Genomic DNA, 22,233 nt, shown 5'->3' with positions numbered 1-22,233 from the left:
AATTTATCCTTTAACGAAGAATGCAACCTTAAACATTGTCAATAGTCAATGGTATCAAATGCATAAAGCATGTAAAGTACAAGGATCCCATAGCTTGTCCCTTGAGAAAACGCCCTTTTTTTCTACGCCAAGTTTTATCTGCCCATATTTAATTCAGAGTCTATTCCTCGGCATTCGCAGTATTAGACACAACAGCTGGAGCCTCTCCGGTGCTGTTCGCAGTATTAGGCGTAACAGTGGCTTCTTCAGTCGTAGCATCACCTCCCGCCTTATTAGCCCCGCGTCCACGTCTTCGTCTGCGTTTTCGTTTAGGTGCTTCCGCCTGGCCCGTCTCTGCCGCATCAGCTTCATTCGCACCTGCTTCGTTTGCCTCGGGTGCCTTCGAATGCTGTCCATCTGAAGCTGGCTTTGGCTGCTTCTTTTTCACAGCCAACGGGTTCGGTTCTTTGCGGCCGCGCTTCCTCTTCTTGCTCTTCTTCTTCTCCTCAAGTTTCTCAGGTTCGTCAGATTTTCCTGTACCCTGCTTCTCATTTCCATCTTGGTCACTATCGTCACTATCATCCTCTCTCTTTCTCTTGCCGCCGACGACAGTCTTTAACTCCGCTCTGAATTTGCTCTTCTCGTCTTTTGATCTGATCTTCGCACTGACTGTTGCCATCGGCTCCATGATCATGACGGATCTTCGAATGAACAATAACGGTGTTCCTGCAATCTGCCGGATACTCGCTCTGACAGCATCGTCATTGATGGCGCATACGTAGCGATGTTTGTTTAGAGAGTTATCCTTTGGGTCGACGACTGATTGTATGCACTCTAGTGCACTTAGTGGCTCTGGGTACTCGTCAGGGTGGTGGCCGCATCGTCGTCGCTCGAATTGAGTCTTCGCCTGTTCGATAGCTGCTTCCACGCCGGGTTCCGATTTTCGTTCGTAGAGATGTCGCATTGAACATTGAGTGATCACTGAAAGATCGCCGTTAGCATTATACAGGTATAGAATGTGACTGGGGCGATGGGAACGTACTTGGCTTGACTTCACCGTGTAAAGTATCCTCCAGTCGACGTACTAAGTCCATCTTGCATTTGTTCGCTTCAGCGATGAAGTCGGCGTCGACGAGAACCTGGTACGGTACTCGGTATCCGAAGCCCATGGAGAATTGCTCCATGAGCTTCCGATACTGCTTGGATCTTTTTGCACGAGGCATGTTGCTTTACTTTGCCTTCGTCAAATGGTGTTTGTTGTAGCTAGCATTGTAAAAGTCAATTGGGAAGTTTTTTATTATAGAAAATCTGCTTGAATGCGCCTGATAGCGATAGCGATAACGATAAGATCTAAGCTTTTTCCAATCAAATTGCCAAGGGTGCGGGTCTGAAGTTTGAAAGTCTGAGAGCAAAACCCCACTAGGAAGTACGTATTTATTTGTTGAATTTATGAATTATGAGGCTATTCAGCTCTCAACTGGTTGCTCAAGATCAATATCTCTCCTCTATTTCCAAATATTCCTCCAACGCCGTGCTAATTCCGTAGAAAATGTATATGATCCCCAAAACTAGAGAAGTAGTCTATAATTGTAAGTCTAATACTTTGAATAAGATATAAGTCAAGTAACACCAATCCCATGTTATACGGCATACAATAGCTCATCATAATGATGATTGGGGAGAGACATGGTGGTGATGCGCTATTATAGCACGTAGATCTTCACCGCTCCGGGAGGTTTGGAGATACGATAAGTAGTGTACCTTGCCAACGTCGACGGATATATCATGCAGTAGCATTCCGCTGACACAAGGCTGCTACAACGCTAATATCATCGGGTTTGCCTGCAGGTTGTTAGCATACATATATCTTAGATAAAGATGAGTGTACTGATATATCACTTACCCCCTGCGCTAGCTAATCCTTCCTCAATAGCGTGCTCCATGAAAGGGCTTTCCGCAAAAGGATCCAGTGCAATATATTTGGCAGCATTGACGAGTTCTTGGGCAACGAAAGTCATCCCGCCATTTGCGCCGTCTTTGCGGGGGCCGCCCGCTTGGCCCCCTTCTCCGGTCTCCCATCGGCTAACACTTTTGGATACGTTTTCCACAATTTCGTGCGCCCATAGATTATCGATTACGCCGTCCGACATAGCTAGCACGACGTCGCCTTCTTGAACATCCACTACGTCTAAGACCGCATTTTCCTTCGGCGAGTCTGGGCTGTTCGTTCCGAGTTGTCTCGGGCAATCGAACCAATGCCACTGCTCGTTCGATTTATAAATCATCTCCTGGCTTTTCGGCCGTACAACCATGACCTGGGAATCGCCAAGGTTTGTAACGTACAGGAGTGGTGTTACGGATGGCGCCGGATTGTTGGCGTCAGCCTTGTAAAAGAGCTGCGCCCCGGTGGCTGTCGTAGTTCCAAGACAGTCGTTAGGGCCGGAGGTCGCATCGATCGTGCGCTCGTACGCCTGCTGCAGGTAGCGTATGGGATCCGGGCGGTATGGTTGGTCAGGCGGTCGCAGCTTTACAATGTCTTCCTGCATCGCCGCCACCCAGAAATGCAGTATCAACCTTGACCATAAACTATAATCAATGTTAATTAATCACGGGCTGCTATGCGCAAAGCTCGGGCGACCGTGGGACAAAGTACCCTGCATGACCTCTTGGCCTAGCCGACCAAGCGCCAACCCCATCATTGGCGCAGATAAAATATTCGCTAGCATAGACTGCATCGTCGCCATTCGTCCATCCGTTGATGAGCTCGCCATCTACAAAGGCTCGCTTGTCGCGACTCTGATGATGAGTACTAAGGGGGTCCGAAAACGATCCAGACGGAGGTGATAGAAATGGCGGGGGGAACGGTCTCGGAGTTCGTTTCGCGAATAGCGCAAAGCCGGTCTCGAAATGGAATGGTAATTTCGGACAGGAATCTAGAAGAGGTGTTGTGTATTTACCGGATTGTTCGGTGGTTTTAGAAGAACGGCTACCGCCAACGCCAGCGGTATATTGGAGGCGCCGGTGCCATGTTGCTAGGTGGATAGAAGACGATAGTGTTCGTCGCGTTGGACCAGAATTAGAGGCCAACAAAAAAGAGGGAGCCGACCTTCTCATGCCCACGAATGAGGTCTAACCACAGACCTTAAGGGCGGTAGGTTGGCAGCCAGAAATGTCGTTGATGGAAGACGACCTATACGACCTAGTAAGACGCGCTATGTTTAATGGGTAAGGGTAATAATAGGATGGGAATGGTTGAGTTGAGTTGAGGCTTGTAAGTTGCGTTGCCCGGTGATGCGCCGATGGGACAATTCTACCTAGGTTGTGATAAGGGATAAGGGAATTTGAGTTCGCTTATCGTAAAGTCCCATCCCGATTTAATTGAGCGCTGCAGCGCAGTGTTGCTTCCACACGTGAATAAACCCGGGAGCTTGGAACCCCGTACAACATTGCTAGTATTACCAGCATTACAAGCATTGCTCATGCTTTTATTAGAATATCTATGACATCACCTTCGATTATGCGGGAAATGAACATTTCAAGTTCCGTCTTGCGCCTCCGTACTCGCTCATCATATCACCACAGCTTGTGGGATGGAAATCGTGCTGTCGTGGTTTCTGGAGGAACATCGAAATATCAATAATTACACTGAGTCGTACCAGAGACATAGACGCTTGTACGCTGTACACGTCTAATACAAAAAAGGGTTGTAAGCATATTAGTGGATGGTATGAGAAACTAAGCTAGATACGTTACCTTAAATGTGGACATCTATCTTCCATCGAGCCAGACAGCCATATAAGAGATTCACGAAGCTACAATCCGGGTATTCGGCTGCAATATGTTATTCTTTTGGATGTGCTAATGTATGTATTTGTAAAAATTATTACAACCTCAGCCGACAATGGACTTGGCATATATGTGCGTACCTAACTCGATCCCATATAGAGATGGGCAATCGTACGTCTTGTCTTCGTGGTGTTGCCAACTGGCTAAAAGAATCCAAGTGAGACAAGTACGTCGGAGGTTAGAATCTGACAAGGCATTGAATGTTTCCGAAGTCACCTGTGGCGTTTAATATATGCAAAGGGAATTCGGAAGCCACAGTGTTGCAGCAACATTGTGTCTCTGAAAATGCCGTGTGACGCAAAGAATAATGTAACAATCAATCATGAGTTTATGAAGTGCATGGCTATGATTTGATACGGTACCTAGGCTCGTTTGATTGTTCAGTTGTCATGGATATCCATTGCTTCCGTAAATAGGTAGGTAGTTCGAAATTAATAAAGTTATGATGGGAATATGCATGTGCAAGAGTTCTTCAATTGACTCAGACGAGAATATCTGAATCTGAATGTTCAAATGTTATTTTATATTGCCGGAGTTATGCCAGGTACTAGGTACTATTAGGTACCTGCTAAAATGACTAAAAAATATTAGCTCCATCTAGTATTATGTTGCTTTAACGGATAATTATGACGTATGCGACAAGATTAGTGCAGGTTCTATTCGATAGTTCTTTTTCTCTTTCCTTGAATATTAAAATTCAATTCTGTTGTCCCTATAGAAAATTTTCAAGATCTTCATTCTCGCTGAATGAAAAAGAAAAAAAAGAAAAAGAAAACCAAAAATGATTTCGCAGAAACGCGCGTCATCCGGGGCTTAGATGTCCTACTCAGCAACCCAAATATCAACCCGTATTCGATCGATGAATGGTAAATGTTGGAGAAGGATGCTGTACCTCCTCTTTATGTCGGCACAATGGACGCCTAGATGCTACTGGCATGCCCAGATCTCGGCGGTCCTAACGAAACCCGAGGGGCTTGGCTTGTTAAATCTGTAGGGGTTCCCTGTGATCTGTCACTAGGGTGTAAGGGTGCAAGCTGCAAGGCGGCTAGGTCCACGCGGAATCTTAGCGGCGCAGCGAGATGTCGACATTTCAACAAGGCTCTAAAATCCAAACAGTTGAAGAAGGATTCTTCAAGGTGTGACGGTTACGTGGGTTGACAGTCCTTCTTGTGTGTTCCTATCTGTCGAAACTTCACCGCTGTGGAGCGATAGGATACCCGAGTTTTTGGCTGGATGCATGGCAGTGGCTGATAAGCGATCAAGCGCTTGCTCAGACGGTGCTATTTTATGACATACGTTCTGTCAGTGGTTTAGCTTGCGAGGTCGAACCGCTGCGGTAGAACATTGGGCGCGTGCGGGCCTGAATCGGTCGACAATACTCTGTAGATTTTTCTCACTTACAGATTACAGAACTGCGAAAAACTGAGAATACACCTTATGCCACGTCAAGTTCAAGTTCTCGGTAAGACACGCATAGCCCGTCTTCAGGCTAGATGAGCCTTATGTACTCTTGAAGATGTTAATAAAAAAAGAAAACCTTCGAGGATGGTCATACGCCTCCACAGATGGAAGTATCCGTCTCATCCGGGGACGTGTTTTATCCAATCAATCGTTGTTGCAAGGTCCGTGGTTCTCTTTAAGCTTCTAAGCTTCTAATGCTTACTACTTGCCGAAAATCACCCACCATAACGCCAAACTAGGATGGGAATCGGTGATAGACGATGCTAAATACTGCCAGACAGCTGTCTGTTATGGCATCGAAAATCCTCAGTCTGAGGTGAGGCAGATCTTTCCGAATACGACTGTTCTTATTGGAGGACATTATTCTCGAAACAGGCAACAAGTTCAAGAATCGCTTGGTTGCGCAGCTTGCAAACTGACGGATGATTGATCGACGCAGCTACGCAACTAACCATACAGGCCTGACAGGCATACCCTAATTCCTTACAGAGTACAGTATTGCATATTACTGCATACAGTATCTACAACGTCAAGGGACGTATCTGTATGCAACCTGGTACTGCATGTACGCCCGCGCGCATCGTCGAACTTAAGACCCGCTACGGTATTATTGCTATTCATATTCTCAGTCTACGGTAGCTCTACGGTAGCTCTGCAGTAGCACGGGGAGCTAGGCTATATATGTGGCGACTAGAACAAAAAGACGGTATCTCCGAGCATGTGTAGTGGGAGGGTACCCATTAATATGAAGTTACTATTCACCATCGTTGAAGACCGTCACCTATCGTTGCAGACTGACGTATCCCCCTGCCCCATACGTTTTGTCATCAACTACCTATTTTCCAAGCAGCCAAGTCGACATACCACCTTGCCATTAAGAACGTAGATAGATACGAGCTTCCAAGCAACATAGCTGGTATCCATTTTTAAAGCCGGCAAATCGGTTTATCGAAATAGTTTACCAGTTCTTCCTCGTCGTCGTTTTCAAGAGGCCTCTCTCATTTCCTTCGACACCATTTTCCATTTTCTCCAGGTCCAAAGGTTATTCTTTCTAACAGAATCCCGGCGCCAAGGGTTCAGATTGCCTCCCAACCTCAACCTAGGATAACTAGACTGGTAAATCGAATTTTCCGGCGCTTCCGCATTCTCGGCAAACATCTCGGAGGACTTAGTCAATAATAATTCCTGCCAACTCCTGCCAACGCAGGGAACGGGTTAACGCTTAACTATACGCTCGTTTTCACATACCTATTCTCAACGGTCAACCAGCAAAGCATTGATCGCTTTGTCATTTTCGTCATTAAGTGGAAATTCTTATACTCATCGCGCTATTCGAAACTAGGCTTTTTCTGGGGAAGCTGGCAGGCTGGATAGTCAAAGGACAAGGCCCGGCCACCTGATCTTTGTCGCAGGATAACGACTCATACACGATATACGGGGTTCCGAGACTTTTACCCTTCCCTCGCATTCCACAAATTCGTATCGCGTGGAGACGCTTAAGAACCCGAGCTACAAAACTCGCGTATCCGCCCACCTGTTGCGAGACAAGTTCGGCTTTTCGAATGTTTGGTTCTTTCGGTCTTTTACATCTTCGACCCATAATCTAATTAATATCTTATTTTTTTTTTGTTGTTGCTGTTGCTGTGTCTTTATTTTCGCATTATTTGACAGATCGCATCTACATACGAACTGTTTGTCTTGCATACTACATACATACATACCCATCGGTACCCATAGCCTACTAGTAATAATCGAAGACCACGCAATTCGAGATCGACAAGCCATCGTCAGCCGAATCGTCCGCTGTGGGCCGCCCCTAGCCCGCTCGCTCCAGCGCTCCAGCTATTCCAAGTAGTTTTAGGAACCAACGTCGAACAACTCATCTGATGGAATAGGATATCCTCTCTCCATCTATTCTCTTCCGGTAGCTTGTTAGGGGGTTCAGGGCTTATCTAATTCATCTTTTTCTTTGGTTCAAGATGGGTAGGAATCGCGGTGAGTAACATGTCCTCTCTTTCTATTATCCGTTTTCCGTCCCTTGTCTTTGTTTTTTTCTTTCATCGGAACTAGAGCGATCCCTTGAGTCTGTCTGTCAAGTAGCATCTTGGCAAAGTTGCCGTTCATCACAGCTGGTACTACCAACCAGCATCTGCATGCTGCTACATTGTATGTAGACAGGTATACTGCTACATATGACATAAGGGTCATTGTCCCACACCATGACCAGCGTACCCTGAAATTCTGAAGTCAGCAAGTTGTTGCGATATTAGCATCAGCAGCACAGGCGTCAATCAATCTATCCCAACATTACATACCTATCACAAAGAACAGCCAAGTAAGGCCAAGTGAGGCACATTCATAACCTACGCCTAACGTACCCTGCCTTTGATTTCGATTGTTGCATACCGAAAGTTGTGTGTGCCGCACTCCCGGAATTCCATTCGTCCACGGGGATGTGTTACTCACCTACATTTATCTCCTCTGTGTCAGTGAAATCATACAGGGACATCCCTATAATCACTGATGTTTCAACGCAACATTGAACATTGAACATATTCATGCTGTATGATCTGATCAGATCAAGCTTAACCTTACAGCTGAAGATTTGATTCATTAAACAGTGTTAAAGTTGACATTTACATTTACATACATTTATTTATTTACGTACGTTTTACATTACATCCGTCATCTGCACCTGACATTCTTACATGTACCGGTACCTGATTTAATTGTTCCTGTTCCTTCGGCATACCGCATAACCCCTACAATCCCTACAACCCTTAACAATGTTTTAGCCAATGATAGTTCATGACTCCCTTAACTTCCCCGCCAATTTACCTCATTTTACTGCATTTTCCTAGCTGACGAATGCACCTAAACATTTATGCTGGTTGGTATGCTCTGTATTTTGTACTAACATAAACCATTAAAAGTGCTGTCGTTTATGTCCCAATTCTCTGGCTCTCACCACACTTCTTTTAACGGTGATCCGAAAATCTTAAGCGACTCGTCTACGCCCTCTCCGTCGCCGCCGGACGGTCAGATTCCATTCGTTAATTCCAAGTCCGATTTAAATAATTCGAGCAAAGGCCATCATATTATTAACGTCGGTGGATTCCGCAGTCGAACACGATCTCGCGCATTTTCCACTCCGATATTACCAGCATCGCCGCCAGTCCGGTTCGATCATGACAATTCGCCTCCACTAGCCGTTGCACCCATATCTCTCGAGACGCATCGCAGAACAACGAGTCGTAGTACCTCTAGGCCGCTGTCCATGGTGCAGGCCTATCAACCGCCCCTCATGGATGTAAACGAAGAGACGATTCCCGAACTTCAACCCATCTTCACCTTCCTCAACAGCCATGTGAATAAGCTGTATCAAGAGGGTTACTTTCTAAAGCTGGATGATCAGAATACACGTGAGTTATACTCAATTGTCAATTGAATATTATATCGACGCGACATTAGGTAGCTAACAATTAGCAGAGGGGAAACCCAATGCCGACCGGACATGGACGGAATGTTTCGCACAGCTAGTAGGGACCGTGTTGTCCCTGTGGGATGCGGCGGAATTGGATGCCGCTGGTGAGGACGGGGAAGTCCTACCGAAATTCGTCAATCTGACAGATGCTTCCATAAAGATGGTACGAGCATTAGCGAACACCGGGACCGTCGTGGGGTCATACTATTAGAATATTAGAGTCTAGGCTAATATGTTCCCAGATCGAATCTTTACCTACTAGGACAAATGAAGAGACACCTTTACAGAACATTCTCAGCATATCGACGGCAGGACGAAACCGGTATCTACTGCATTTCAATTCTAAGCAATCACTGGTTTCATGGACATCCGGTATTCGACTTGCCATGTTCGAGCATTCGACCCTCCAAGAGGCCTACACCGGAGCATTGATCGCCGGTAAGGGAAAGACCTTGAACAATATCGGTGTGATTATGGAAAGAGCACGGATACCGATGGATCAATGGGTCAGAGTCCGATTTGGGGCTGGTGTACCATGGAGACGGTGTTGGTGTGTCATTACGCCACCGGACGAGAAGGAGTACCAAAAGCTGTTGAAGGAGCACAAAAAGAAGTCACCGTATGATCGCTCGCACGTTCCATTGTTGAAGGGGGACATCAAATTTTATGACAGCAGAAAAGATGGGAAGAAAGCCAAGAAGATGCTACCGATAGCAACGATTAGCGATGCCTATTCCGCATACGCTCTATATCCCCAAGCTAAGTCGTTGATTGACGCGTCAACCTTGGTCAAGATCGAGGGCAACATCACGATCCATTCAGATCCGCCATCTGAAAGCGAGGGATTCGTGTTTATCATGCCCGAAGTACACCCAGCTGTCAGCGGGTTCGAGATGATGTTACGATTTCTATTCCCCACTTGGGACACCTTTTGTCTCTACGGCCGACCGGGAAGACTTGTCGCAAGTGTCCTGGATTCGAGATCTCTCATGTTTGCGATGCCCAAACACAAACGCTACGGCTATTTAGAGCTTTCCGACGTATCCGATCTAATCGCAACTGAGGGTAGCTCTGGTTGGAATGAGCGAGAGTGGAGGAAGAAATTGAAAGAGTTAACCGGTACCCGAATGAACGGTACAGATGACGCAGAGAGCGCCAGTTCGGGTAGCAAGACCAACGGACACGGCAAGCGCCTTAGTTTTGGCCCAGCCGTCGGTGGAGCGTCGAGACCTCGTGTAGGCTTTGCAGATGACGCGCCTCCGTCTGTCCGTACCTCGCGATCGATGTCGCTAAATAGTCGACCGAATATAAGGAACGACTCAGCTCCGCCTGTAAATCGAGAACCGGAAGTTTCGGCGATGGCTTTGAAGTCGGGTCATGCTCGCAACGCGTCGGATTCTAGTATACCTGGGCCTCCTCAACCACTGGCTCACCAGAACAGCCCTTATGCGTCGAGCCCGGCTTCATCCGTCCGTGGACCTAATCCAGCCCGTGGTTTCATGAACGATTTAGCCTCAACTCCAGAACGTATGAGTTCCGACGAAGAACGAGGCGATGGCCCGATCCGCGATTTCGAAGGAATGCGAAGGATGCAAACTCCGGAGCCAGTTGTTCAACCTCCTAGTTTCTCTCATGCTCCAGGCCATGTTCCCGCGACTCGACCCTACCACTCGCCCGAGATGCGCCGAGCTAACAGCCGATTGTCCCTGACTACCCTTAATCAGCTCGCAAAAGCTGGCGGCGTCCCACCAACTGGAGATGCATTCAGCGGCGGAAGAAACAACGAAGAGCGACGTCGGCCACCACCACAGCCGATGATGGACCAACGTGGTCCACCCCCGCCGGTACATGCTCACGCTGTCAATACTGGGATGCCTGCTAATGTCGGACCTGGTGAAGTATTAAGGGATAATTCACCGTTATCCCCACTTTCGCCTCCTGGTCTGACCTCTCCTCAAGCCGGCCCTGGAGGAATCCGATCGAGGTCACCACTAATGAGCCCGCCACCTATGGGTCAACGAGGACCAAGCCCTGGACCGCCTGGCCCAGGCCAACGACCGAAAACGCCAACCTCTCGACCCGGAACTGCCAATGGTAACCGACCTCCGCCTCCGCCTGGTTATGGACCACCTCCTGGTAATATGCTTCCCGGACCTCCGGGTCAGAGAGGGCCTCCTCCTTACGGTATGATGCCTCCTGGAAGAGGCCGTGGACGACCCCCACCAAACATGCCACCTGGCATGCCTCCCCAAGGGCGTGGTCGAGGCTATCCACCTAATGAGAACATGTATCGAGGCTACCCGCCGCAAGGGCCACCAGGACATGGTGGACCTGGCGGACCCGGTCAAGATGGACCAATGTCTCCAGGGAACCGCAAACCTCTACCTCCTCTGAACACATCTCCATCCCTTAGCAGAAAACCGCTCCCTGCCCGCACTGACAGCTTGCAACATCGACAACGTGACGATATGTCGCCGCAGACCCCTTCTACGAGCAGCGGAAGTCTGACGGGTAATCGTATCGACGCGGCTGGATTGGGTCAGATCCGCCCTCTCCAACCAGGACCTCGAATGCCTCCTCCGGATCAGGGTATGCATCGCCAGCCTACGGGCAAGAGCCAAGCGAGCAGCCGATATGATGAGGCTAGTCGTTATGACGACTCGGCATCAACCGATAGTCCCGATTATGCTAGTTCACGCCCCTCAACGGAGACTGCATCTTCGAGCGAACGCGAACGACCAAGAGCAGGTGTGCTCCGAACGACAGGAAATGACGACGACTCCCCTATGCAAGGACCCGGATTTGATATTCCGGACATCAACTTCGGCCCAACTGTGAACTACGCGGCAGTACCCCGAACGAAGACTCCTACCCCCAACAACCCCCAGCAGGGACCATTTCCTCCAGCACCACGTGCTTATTCGCCCGCATCTCAACCTCCGCGTAGGTCGCCTGGGGCGGAGGCCGGACACAATCGCCAGGAATCAGAAGATACAGTACGACGAAGTGTTGTCTGGCAACCGGCTACTACGAATGCCGCGCCTAGTAACCCCGCAGCCCATGGCCTCTCAGCTGAAGAGTTCGTACAACAACGAGCTGCGGCTGCTCAAGCAACACCACTCTATGCGCACCAGAGACAGTCCTCTGGAAATACACTCGGAGGCTTCGGAGCGGGCACCCCAACCCCTCCACTTGGGCGTGGTCAAGGCCAGGACTACATGGGAACTTCTCATTCGCGTAATAGTTCTCAAGACCTTCTACAAAACCGACCTGGCTCCCGAGGAGCAGGCGAACTACTTCAACGTCCAAACTCGCGAGGCGCTGGCGAGTTGCTGCAACGTCCCGGTTCTCGGGGTGCCGGTGTCGTTCTCGGCGGCCAAGGAGGAGGCGGTGACTCGCATCTATCTGCTCGTGAACAAGAACACGTCGCAAGAGTTACAGGAACACCGCTTATTAATATGGCAGGCAATAAGAATGCCCCTACACAAACTGGTGCAGGACTAGTGGGTGCGATTGAGGCTAGGGAACGTGAAAAGCAGCAGATGAAGCAAGGCTGGAGTAGTCAGGCTGCTCAGCATGCTATCAACCAGCGTCAACAACAACATGTTTTCCAACAGTACCCACCCCAGGCCCAATCACCTAGTATGCCACCCCCTTCTGGCATGTACTCAAACTTGGCACGCAGCGGCACACCTCATGGATCTAATTACGGCGGCTTCGGAACCCCTGGCCCAGTCTATGAACAGGAGGGCACTTGGTCATCGCCTGGATCGGGATTCGGTTCTCCGCCCCCCAATAACTATGATCCTCGATACAACCCGCAACGCATGCAATCCCCTCACGGCCAGTTCTCCTCCCCACCTCCTTTCTCGGCGCAAAGTCCACCTCCCGGAGGACGAGGACACAGCCAACACCCCTATCACGGGCAGGCGTTTTGATTGTCGAACAGTGTAGGTTCGAAATCGACAAGCGCATGGTTCCTAGGATATGATAGGGCTTGCGTATTACATGAAAACCACAACTTCCGTATCAAACAAACAAAACAATTCTGGAGAATAAAATACCTAGGTTAGGGAGGATTTCTGAATGAATGGGAGGATTGTTTGATAGCCCGGAATTTGGCATACCTCATGACTTATCATCACCTTACTACTTACTACTACTATATGGCAAAGAGCCTCTCGAGCATTGCATCGCAAGAACTTATTTCGGATAAACTCGTCCTTTATTTTTTTTATTATCGGCTTGTTTACCTACTTGAACCGGAGGATACGGTTGGGAATCGAAAGTTTGAGTAAAGTTGCATCGCGGACTGATATTGGCCTTTTTACACACATTACGTTACATCACATCATCATCATCACCATCACATCTTTTTTGTCGACGTCGGTTTTCTCGAGACTTTTCTATCCTTCTCTCGCGGGGAGGTTGGGGAGGTTAGGTTCGGCTAGGTTAGGCTAGGTTGGGTTTAGCATCCTCTTGCATCGAGATGGCTTATAGAAATTTTGCAAGTTACTTACCTACTACTACTACATTGTCTTTGTTGTTTTTGTGATTTTGCGTCTTTTGGCTGTGATTTGATTTAGTGATTTGCGGCGAAGATGGACAATGACAGTAAATGATCTCTGATGTTTAGTAGCACAAGTGATTGTTCTTATACCGCCGTTTTAAACACCTAGGTAAACTTCCGAGGTCAAGTCAATCTTGACCTTAATCTTAACCGAATTATGCATGCCTAGATAATTCCCCAATCCATCTGTAGACCCATATAATAAGTCATCATCAACGTGTTCACGACGTTCCGATGTTGTTCGATGCAAGTTTCAATGTTTCTGCGGGGATGGGAAGGTGAACGATCCCCACCTGCCACCTATTTAGGCACCTAGGTACGCTTTTCAGCAAGGCTGACCCTGCATGCCGGCCTAATCATAGCGCCTGGAGCTTGTGCTGCCCCACATCGTTCTCGAGCTTATCGTAGCTGCCGTTGCCCATTTACTGTATTGGAATCGTTTAGGAGGGGCACCTGACTGACGCAACACGCCGCATTGGTCACGGTTTAAACATCGAGTCACTTAACACATTTGTTTCTGTTTATACTTTCAGCCTTGTTGACTGTTAACTTTTCCATTTCGCATCTTTTTCTCTCTCTTTCTCGTACGGTGTGTATACGCATCCCATCATCCGTCCATTCATACATTCTTCTCTCATTTTCTCGCATTTTCTTGCTGAGTTGGGATAAGGCCGTTTCCTTTTTCGATCTGTTCCTCGTTTTACTGGTTGCTATTCGTCTACTACCGACACATCGTACATACATACTCGAGCATTACGCACCACTGCCTAACACGTCCGAATGCGTTGACAGCTACGTCGGGATTCGTCCGTCCCATCCCAACATCCGGTCTCGTGACACCTCCGTCTGCCTCGCTACGTCTCTATATCCACCTATCTATCCAATCCGTCCTTCAACCGAACCGTCCTGCGCTTCTAGCGCCTCGCCCAGCTTCCATCTCCATTTAGCCGCAGAAGCGAAAAACTCACCCCGCCCCCCTCCGAACTAGATGTCGCGGAAGACGCTGCGCATCCTCTGCTTCGGCAACTCGCTGACGGCCGGGTTTCCGGCGGGGAAGCCGTACGCGGAGAGGCTGAAGGAGAAGCTCGAGGATGCGTTCCTGGGCCACGGATACGGGGAGATCCTGTACGAGGTTGATGGCGTGCCGGGAGATTTGGTGACCAGGGGCTCGTATCTTGGTCGCATGGAAGATGCTTGTGAGTTGTCTTGCTCGCCCCACATATAGAGACATGGAACGCAGTCTTGGGTTTTCCATGTTGCTTCGATCCGTGGTTATAGCGTGTTTTATGCTATACTAATACTACTTTCTTCCTTATTCGACGAGTTAAGTTGATTTATACTAATATGGAAACTCGACATTAGGGAAAGAGGCAAATCGTCATCGCGAACCGTATGACTGGACTATCGTGCTAGGTGGGACAAAGTACGTTATCCTTATCTGATTAACTATACCTTCCTATTTGAGTACCTGTTTGCTAATCTAGAATTTATTTGTATGTAGTGACCTCGGCTGGGGATGTTCAGCAGAAGACCTTATTGCTGGTTTGAAGAGAGCTTGGGACATTCCACTGTCCCAAGGCGGCAAAGTACTTGCGTTAACGATAACCGATACGAGAAGTAGATATAAGGATATTAAGGAGCGTAGGGATGAGGTGAACAAGGCTATCAAGGAGTATAAGAGACACAATTTGTAAGTGTGACCATTTCTCTTTTATTCGTATATTGATCAGGGGACTTCCGCCTATCTTCATGTCACGATATTGGATACTATACTAACCTTGGCATAGCTTTTACTTCGACTTATACACCGCAATACCATACCACGATATGGCACCTGAGGACAGACCTAAGTATTGGGAAATGGACGGCGTACACCTTTCCGGCGACGGCTACAACCTCATGGGGGAGAAGATCGCAGAACAGCTAATTAGGGTGATCAGGCTGGCGGAAGCTCAAGAAGACGACATTAAGAGCATCGCCGCGGATCCGAAACAGAGAAAAGCTATCGAGGAGATGATATACGAGGAGGAGAGGGGGAACCCGAAATTACTTAGCCAGGGGTATATCGTTGTCCGTAAGAGTGACCTCGATTAGAATAGACTACTAGATCGGATTAATAAGACGAAGATTACTACCATACCAGGTGGCTTATTGACAGTCCATCGATTAAGATCTATCTCGTTGAATAAGATGAATCTACTTTTTTCATTTCAGAAACTCATATGTCGATTTACGACATCGTCTTCCTTGACGCCGTATCTATGCATTCATTCATTAGGTAACGCCAGACACACCAAGCAAGTAACAGCCATTCCTCATTCCTGCTCATACGCCAATGCCTTCCATGCCTTGCTTCCCCGGTCTTTCTAAACTCATCCCACCACCAGATTATCATGAACGAACTCAGGAAATTCTCGCTGAAGTGCATTCGTCACGTTCTCAACAGCTTCCGCCAAGCTCTGCACATTAGCATCCCACCGTCGCATCTCCCTACCCACTTTCACCTCAGCCCGTCCACTCCCCTTCACCCCCGAAGCTTCCCCGCCTTCAAACCAGATCACACGGTCGATTTGATCGATACTACCTACAAGTCGACCCTGTTCAATCATCTTCGCCGTCGTGTCCTCCGCCTTATCGGCATCCAAACCGAGAAGGACGCCCAGGTCGTCAAACCCGATGTTATTATATAACCGCGAAACGCCCAACAAATTGTGCTCCACCACCGCCCGCGCCAACACCGTCGTCCCGTCCGCCGTAAGCGCTAACTGGTGCGGCGCCAGCCCCTCCGCAAACTTGCGCACCTCGTCCGGGGCGAGGAGGCGGTCGAACAGCATCTTCTCCAACATCCCGAACTCAGGCAACCCCGCCGCTCGCTCATCTTTAAATAGACGACCGAGAGCACGACTGCGTAACGGGCCGGCCGGGGCGAGGATCGCGCATTTCACGGCCATGCCGAGAGTGTGCAGACGCTCGTCCTCGCTGATCGCGGCGGAGAGGCTGATGTCGTGGTACGCTTGGCTCGCGGACAGGAACTCGCGTTTGGAGTCTTGGATGCGGGCTTGTGAGAGCTTGAAGTGCAGATTCAGCGTCGGGTCGGAGACTTGGTAGATTACGTTCTTGAGCTTGTTGAGGTACGTCTCGGCGGTCGTGGTGTCGTCTACTTCGAGGTAGTTGCGCACGATGCGGACCCAAACGGAGACGCGGTTTTCTTCCGTCACGCGACGCGAGGAGCTGTCGAGGGGGATTTCGGCGAGAGCGCGGGCGGCGAGGATGTGGTCTTCGTTCGCTTCGTGGGCGTCGGCTAGGAGCTCCCGTAGTTGAACGATTTGCTCGAGGAAGGTGCCGGAGGTGGTGGTTTGGTCGCTGGTGCTGGCGCTGCTGGTGGAGGAGGAAAGGGTGTTTAGCAAGTGCTCGCCGATGTCGATCCAGAGGTCTGGCTGCTCGAATGTGCGGACGGCGACGATTAGACGCTCGATTAGCGTGCGCTGGGTTACGACGCCTAGGTGCGAGGTTGTGGAGAGGATGGCATTGGCGATGGCGTGTAGGTCGGCGGAGATGGTTTCGGGGGTCGACAGGGTTTTGAGATTGGAGAGGAGAGATTCGAGGCTGGAGGGGATGTCTGATTGTAGCTGGGACAGCACCTCAGCGATCTTAGGGCTGGCCATGGTTACGTTTGTTGAGGGGTTAGGACTAGAGCATAGGAGGGTGATTATGGCTTTTCTGAGCTTCGTATTTTCTAGGATTCAAGGGTGCGGAATAGAGTTTATGATAGGCCTGAGTTATGATGATGTGGAAGGAAAGTAGAAAGACGAAGTTGTGATTGCAACTTGCTGCTTCACAAAGTTACAGGTGGGGCTGCTTGGAATGTGGGGAAGCTTTGACATAGTGGGGAAGAATGGATTAGTCATATCATGCTTTATATTATAATAATGTTTAACCGTATATGTATAAAGACATCATATTCATATCATGAGTTACCCCTATTTTCGTTACTAATTACTTCAGATGCCTTTCTATTAAAGCGTATCAATTGTCCTGGATATTGTGTTGCTACCATGGGGGATGCGGGCACCGGCCACCCCCCCGGCCGGCCACCCGACTTACACCAAAACACACCGATTTCAATGATAAATATATACATGATTATGGAAGATAAAGCTTTGATACTTTGTAATTATATACATTCGAAGTCAAACTTTGCGTTAAAGATATTAGTTTATTTTTACGATTTTTATTGGCACTTGAATAATGTATGGAAAGGAGGTGAAATACTGCGGGGCCTGGCAGCTGTTTGCCGGCTTATCGAACAGTTGCCAAGACAGTCTCCACAGCTGTTGACAGCTACACTACAGCTGAGTCTTCCTCCTTACAGCTGCCAGGAACAAACTTCATAGGGAGGATTTTTGAACTTTATCACCACCTTTGATACAGCTTCAAAATAGTAATTTATAGAACCATAAGAAGCGCAAGGGCCCATAGCTACTTAGGAGATATTCAGATTGGGGATTGAAGCTTAGTTCGATAACGCGTCGGCGGTTATATACCTGATTTGAAGTTGTCGCACCTTAGTAGTAACGAAAGGTTTTTAGGATGAAATTGTGATCGCTATAAACGCTTGTATGTTCCAAAGATGATATTAAAATATTGCCTAATAATCTACAATCATATTATATCAAAATTTAAACAAAAATAAGAACATATACGGTCAAAAAGAGGATAAGGAGGTCGGCGAGGCAGTAGACAAGGCTGACAAAAATGTGGACCAAAGCTACTAATATTTTGTTACAGATATGTACGCGCTTCGAGATAGTTATAATATTATTTACCACATTACTAAACTAAAAAGCCAACTCTCTTTCTATTAATATAATTATATGAATTTTACGATTTTATTTCATAAAGTTACAAGTGTTTAAAAACAGTGACTTTTGGTGTAAACAAGGGTGGCCGGAGGGGGTATGGCCGGTCCGTGCATCCCCCATGGTATTATGTAGAATTTTTATCTACATAGTATACCTACCTACCTATATCCCTACACTTAAATTGAGATATCTAGATGTTGACTGCATTACTGGAATCTGTATCCTACTGGAGGATAGGTATCAGACTACAGGTTGTGGAGGTTCTTAGTGAAATCCTTGATATCAACGTACACATTGCTTTGTACTTAGTAGACTTATTTTCAGGGGTCTATGATGAGAAGCCATGTATAGGAACTTGACTGCACCTTGAGACTCGTGTGATGTTCCAGACAATTACGAAAGGGGCTATGGCGCCCCAGGGGTCCCTCGAAGAGTTGGGCACCAAAAGCCATACAGTTCCTGATCACAAACGTATGCTCACAGCGAGCTACCTGCTACTATCACCCACTTTGTGACGCAGCTTCGACTGCAGGCTCAATCTCTACCATTCATCCTTGAACACGTGAAAGGTCAATAGGAAGCTAACTCCTGGAATTGGCATTTAAGATAGAAGTGTGGTAGGTACCTATAAAATAAAACATGATTGAATTTTCAAGAAATTCCCTTCAAGCTGAATTATCCAATCTTCAAAAGGGGCGTCGGGAGTCCCTGGAAACGGAAACTTAATCCAGACGATAGGTCCCTACTTAGTTGGGCTAATAATGCGCATGTGCCCAAGAGATAAGTATAGTGTCCGGGTAACACAACATAAATCTAGACGAGTAACTATATGGAAAATTCAGGATAACTGTGACAACATACGCATAGACCCTACATATAGAAGTGCGTATGGACGTTTCCGTAGGTGGTTGGTGACAGCTATATGCGATACGTGGTTCACGTATCCTCATTTGTAGGAGGAGATGCGCACGATCCGATTCGCGAGATGTAATGTAACCCAATTACTTTTATTTACAGCTACTTAACGAACTTTGAACAAGACTCAAAGACTAGGTATAAAATGCATAAAGAGATGAGAGACGTTTGCTCACCAACTTTGGCGTGAGCCGTACTTGTATTCACAAATTCTTGGATCGTCAATTAGGTACCTGTCGATTTGCAATTATATTATTCAGTCATATTCGTGGTCACCATCTTGAGAACATGAATTCTCCGCTGGACGATGGCCTCTATGCAAATTTTCGGAAAGCGTATGGGGAGAAGAGATCTGCCTTTAAAGATCACGTCACTAGAGTGAAGGAAATTCTCAACGAGGCCATGAGATCAGCAGCATTACGAGCAATTCCAATTACAACAAGAATGAAGGAGCTGGAATCATCCATCGATTCCCTTAGAAGGAAACAGGCTGATCGCATAGATCTGGAAAACTTGAGAAGGCGCATGATTGAAGCGGGTGGCAATTGGGATGGGTACTGGAAGAGCCTTGAAATGGAGCAAATGATTGAAAGTTATGGGCCTTTCAAGGATCTTGACAGCCTTCTAGACGCTCTCCCAGATTTTGGTGGTGTGAGAGTCTGTGTTTACTTCCCCCAAGATGTTGAAAAAGTTGTATCTTGGCTTAGAGGCTGTGGAAAAGTGAAAATCAAGAAGGTTACTCGCAAGACTCAGGGCAACACAACTATGTCCAATCTTAGGAGATACGTTGAAATATTGGAGGAAGCGAAAACACTACAGACAACGAACCAAGGTAATTCAAAAAGGGAATATCAAACCGAAGTCCAGGATACGGGTTATAGAGCAACCCACGTTATTGTCGAACTACAAGAAGACGAAATCCCCAGATATCATAAAGGCGCCCATTACAGTATTGAGATTCAGATAGGTACTGTTGTGATGCATGCTTGGTCACAGATTGAGCACGACATTATCTACAAGCCAACTACAAGCGAGCCATCGGATGATCAAAGGGATATATTAGAGGTATTCAATGGGATTGTAAAATCTGGGGAAGCAGCTTTGAAACAACTTGCAAAGGCCAATGACCATAAGGAGAGCGAGCGAGCACGAAACGAAAATGCGCCGGCTCGTAGCCAGTTTGAACTTGGTGTTTGGATGAATGATTACTGCAGGGCGAACTCCGTGGGGCATAAAAGGGAAGGCGGATCACCTGCTTGGCGCGAATTGGAAAAATTATTACATATCTTTCGCTCCGGTGATAAGAATGATAAAAACGATGATGATACATCTGGAGGACTGAAAATACTTCTTGAATACACCCACCAAAAGTTCTTTCAATCAAACCCAGACTCTTTCGGTGAAGATTTGCCCTTCTACTTGCTAAAAGCAAAATACGAGCTGGAGCAAGGGCGCACTCAGCGATTCTCTTCCGGCCGGGTACTTGATCGGACACAGGTGCAAGCTGAAGAGGCCAGATATCTCGCTTTTAGGGTAGTACATTCTATCAACATGGCCTCGTTCCTCGGCGTGGCGGATGATTTTATGCTCGGAAACGAAGAAGCCATGTTGAAATCAACAGAACCATCACCCCGTCCGTCTTTAGTCGACTTTCTCAATGTATTGCACCCACAGAAACCGCGACTGGATAAAGAGTCGGAATCCAAACTTATCAATTTTTGTCAGCGTTTTCTCGATATCAAAAAGCTTCACGATGGCATTGAGTATAGGGCGAAGAAGTTACATGTAGAAGTACCCCTTCTACTCACGGACATAGGTAGAGTCGTTCATCCCGAAGGAAAGTTCTTCCCTGCCGAAGACGGTATGCTATCTGAAACGGGTATTTTAAGTGTTGTTCCATATTCACTTGCTACGATATTGGACGATGCAGACTATGCTTCTTGGATTCCATTAATCTTCAGATCCGCCGAGTCAGCTAGCGGTAATGCCGAAATCTCGAGCCAAACTTCAATAATAGACTGGCTCAAGACCGGCGAGGAACTATTTCCGCGCGATCTAGGAGGTATATCACAAGAGGTAGGCAGTTTTCCAACTCTTATTAGATCACTAACGATGCCTTTTTTACTTGTTTAAGTCCATTGCTCATACTTGTATAATTAGGACGATCTTTATCAAAACAATGCCTCTGGGAGTAATACTTCAAGCTTCCAAGATGGGCTGAACCGCTACCAACTTCGTGGTAGTACGGAAGTATCATCAAAAGCCATTACACGTACAGATATAGGATCCCTTCGTGTATCAAATTTGTCCGCGGTTCAGAAACGCAAAATGAAGCAAGGTTATTTTATACCTTCTAAATCACGATCATCTTGGCGATATATTCATCAGGAGCCTCTATCGTGGAATGTATACAAGATCGACCTGGCTTCATCTCTACCCGAACAGACATTCGACAAGTACACACGCGTAAATCTGTGGATCGATTTCGCCAATTACCTAAAACCGTCATATATGGCGGATATTGCACACATGGGCAAAAAGGGCCCCGAGAAATACCGTTTTTGGGTCGGAAACTGCGAGTTTACGTTTGATGTTCTTGATAGTTCATTAAGTTGTAAATTGCGCGAAGATGGGACGAGCAAGTTTATCCAGCGAACCACCAGCACTGATGTCGAAGAAGGCGGCGTCGCGTTAGAAACGGTTGTCCATTCTACGACGCAAACCGGGAAGAGAAAGGCACCAAAAGGACCTACAAGGCGGTCGAAACGAACAAAGACGAAGACGGATAGGTGATAAATACATAGGTACCTAGGAGGAATTCGTGTTAGCGTATTGGTGTGTAGATCGGTAGGGTATGGTATGGAAGGTTTAATCAAGGAATGTTCCAATTATAAGAGCGAAGAAGTGTAGGTATGTTTTTGCAGAATGTATGGTTAGGCTTTGTTAGGTATTTACTTCGTGGGGGCCGATTGGACTTTTGGGCATCTCAGGAGGGTTACATGTAAATCGTGATGTAGTATCTAAGCCATCGTATCATTTGATTTTGTAATGGTGGGCGTGATGACGATAGGTATTTCAGCCAGCTAGGTGCCTAGCTAAAGACGAAGCCTGGAGGG

At 47.4% G+C, this 22,233-nt stretch overlaps 6 protein-coding genes across 6 annotated transcripts; 3 read left to right on the top strand and 3 right to left on the bottom strand.

The window, feature by feature from the left end:
- Nucleotides 1-87: 87 nt before the first annotated feature.
- Nucleotides 88-1,247, bottom strand: GGS22DRAFT_168968 (uncharacterized protein). Its single transcript, XM_047962238.1, has 2 exons — nucleotides 1,022-1,247; nucleotides 88-960 (listed from the first exon to the last, which is right to left on the bottom strand). The coding sequence occupies exons 1-2, from the start codon at nucleotides 1,200-1,202 to the stop codon at nucleotides 161-163; spliced, it is 981 nt and encodes a 326-aa protein (XP_047816695.1). The 5' UTR covers nucleotides 1,203-1,247; the 3' UTR covers nucleotides 88-160.
- Nucleotides 1,248-1,362: 115 nt separating this feature from the next.
- Nucleotides 1,363-3,667, bottom strand: GGS22DRAFT_168966 (phosphatase 2C-like domain-containing protein). Its single transcript, XM_047962237.1, has 3 exons — nucleotides 2,633-3,667; nucleotides 1,883-2,565; nucleotides 1,363-1,821 (listed from the first exon to the last, which is right to left on the bottom strand). The coding sequence occupies exons 1-3, from the start codon at nucleotides 3,091-3,093 to the stop codon at nucleotides 1,763-1,765; spliced, it is 1,203 nt and encodes a 400-aa protein (XP_047816694.1). The 5' UTR covers nucleotides 3,094-3,667; the 3' UTR covers nucleotides 1,363-1,762.
- Nucleotides 3,668-7,558: 3,891 nt separating this feature from the next.
- Nucleotides 7,559-12,804, top strand: GGS22DRAFT_41853 (uncharacterized protein). Its single transcript, XM_047967036.1, has 3 exons — nucleotides 7,559-8,708; nucleotides 8,776-8,933; nucleotides 9,013-12,804. The coding sequence occupies exons 1-3, from the start codon at nucleotides 8,231-8,233 to the stop codon at nucleotides 12,706-12,708; spliced, it is 4,332 nt and encodes a 1,443-aa protein (XP_047816693.1). The 5' UTR covers nucleotides 7,559-8,230; the 3' UTR covers nucleotides 12,709-12,804.
- Nucleotides 12,805-14,206: 1,402 nt separating this feature from the next.
- On the top strand, nucleotides 14,207-15,479 carry GGS22DRAFT_41832 (SGNH hydrolase). The gene is made up of 4 exons (XM_047967035.1): nucleotides 14,207-14,536; nucleotides 14,703-14,763; nucleotides 14,842-15,030; nucleotides 15,128-15,479. Exons 1-4 carry the CDS (start codon nucleotides 14,329-14,331, stop codon nucleotides 15,432-15,434), a joined length of 765 nt encoding a protein of 254 aa, XP_047816692.1. The 5' UTR covers nucleotides 14,207-14,328; the 3' UTR covers nucleotides 15,435-15,479.
- A 17-nt stretch (nucleotides 15,480-15,496) lies between these two features.
- Nucleotides 15,497-17,172, bottom strand: GGS22DRAFT_168956 (uncharacterized protein). Its single transcript, XM_047962236.1, has one exon. The coding sequence runs from the start codon at nucleotides 17,003-17,005 to the stop codon at nucleotides 15,713-15,715; it is 1,293 nt and encodes a 430-aa protein (XP_047816691.1). The 5' UTR covers nucleotides 17,006-17,172; the 3' UTR covers nucleotides 15,497-15,712.
- A 2,233-nt stretch (nucleotides 17,173-19,405) lies between these two features.
- On the top strand, nucleotides 19,406-21,910 carry GGS22DRAFT_190835 (uncharacterized protein; the record flags this gene model as incomplete). The annotated part of the gene is made up of 2 exons (XM_047965035.1): nucleotides 19,406-21,193; nucleotides 21,278-21,910. The coding sequence occupies 2 exons, from the start codon at nucleotides 19,406-19,408 to the stop codon at nucleotides 21,908-21,910; spliced, it is 2,421 nt and encodes an 806-aa protein (XP_047816690.1).
- Between the last annotated feature and the right edge of the window lie 323 nt (nucleotides 21,911-22,233).

Source organism: Annulohypoxylon maeteangense (assembly GCF_022496945.1).
Source record: "Annulohypoxylon maeteangense strain CBS 123835 unplaced genomic scaffold GGS22scaffold_14, whole genome shotgun sequence".
NCBI lineage: Eukaryota > Fungi > Ascomycota > Sordariomycetes > Xylariales > Hypoxylaceae > Annulohypoxylon > Annulohypoxylon maeteangense.
This window is presented reverse-complemented; position numbering and strand designations above follow the sequence as displayed.

What these genes read in the sequence shown, in the direction of transcription:
- GGS22DRAFT_168966 (XM_047962237.1), bottom strand. Translation starts at nt 3,093, where the DNA reads ATGAGAAGGTCGGCTCCCTCTTTTTTGTTGGCCTCTAATTCTGGTCCA. An exon ending in AGGCCAAGAGGTCATGCAGG is followed by an intron (nt 2,566 to 2,632) that starts GTACTTTGTCCC and finishes CATTGATTATAG; the next exon opens with TTTATGGTCAAGGTTGATAC. An exon ending in AGGATTAGCTAGCGCAGGGG is followed by an intron (nt 1,822 to 1,882) that starts GTAAGTGATATA and finishes AACAACCTGCAG; the next exon opens with GCAAACCCGATGATATTAGC.
- GGS22DRAFT_41853 (XM_047967036.1), top strand. Translation starts at nt 8,231, where the DNA reads ATGTCCCAATTCTCTGGCTCTCACCACACTTCTTTTAACGGTGATCCG. An exon ending in GCTGGATGATCAGAATACAC is followed by an intron (nt 8,709 to 8,775) that starts GTGAGTTATACT and finishes AACAATTAGCAG; the next exon opens with AGGGGAAACCCAATGCCGAC. An exon ending in CAGATGCTTCCATAAAGATG is followed by an intron (nt 8,934 to 9,012) that starts GTACGAGCATTA and finishes ATATGTTCCCAG; the next exon opens with ATCGAATCTTTACCTACTAG.
- GGS22DRAFT_168956 (XM_047962236.1), bottom strand. Translation starts at nt 17,005, where the DNA reads ATGGCCAGCCCTAAGATCGCTGAGGTGCTGTCCCAGCTACAATCAGAC.
- GGS22DRAFT_168968 (XM_047962238.1), bottom strand. Translation starts at nt 1,202, where the DNA reads ATGCCTCGTGCAAAAAGATCCAAGCAGTATCGGAAGCTCATGGAGCAA. An exon ending in ACACGGTGAAGTCAAGCCAA is followed by an intron (nt 961 to 1,021) that starts GTACGTTCCCAT and finishes GCGATCTTTCAG; the next exon opens with TGATCACTCAATGTTCAATG.
- GGS22DRAFT_41832 (XM_047967035.1), top strand. Translation starts at nt 14,329, where the DNA reads ATGTCGCGGAAGACGCTGCGCATCCTCTGCTTCGGCAACTCGCTGACG. An exon ending in TGGTCGCATGGAAGATGCTT is followed by an intron (nt 14,537 to 14,702) that starts GTGAGTTGTCTT and finishes ACTCGACATTAG; the next exon opens with GGAAAGAGGCAAATCGTCAT. An exon ending in GAGTATAAGAGACACAATTT is followed by an intron (nt 15,031 to 15,127) that starts GTAAGTGTGACC and finishes ACCTTGGCATAG; the next exon opens with CTTTTACTTCGACTTATACA.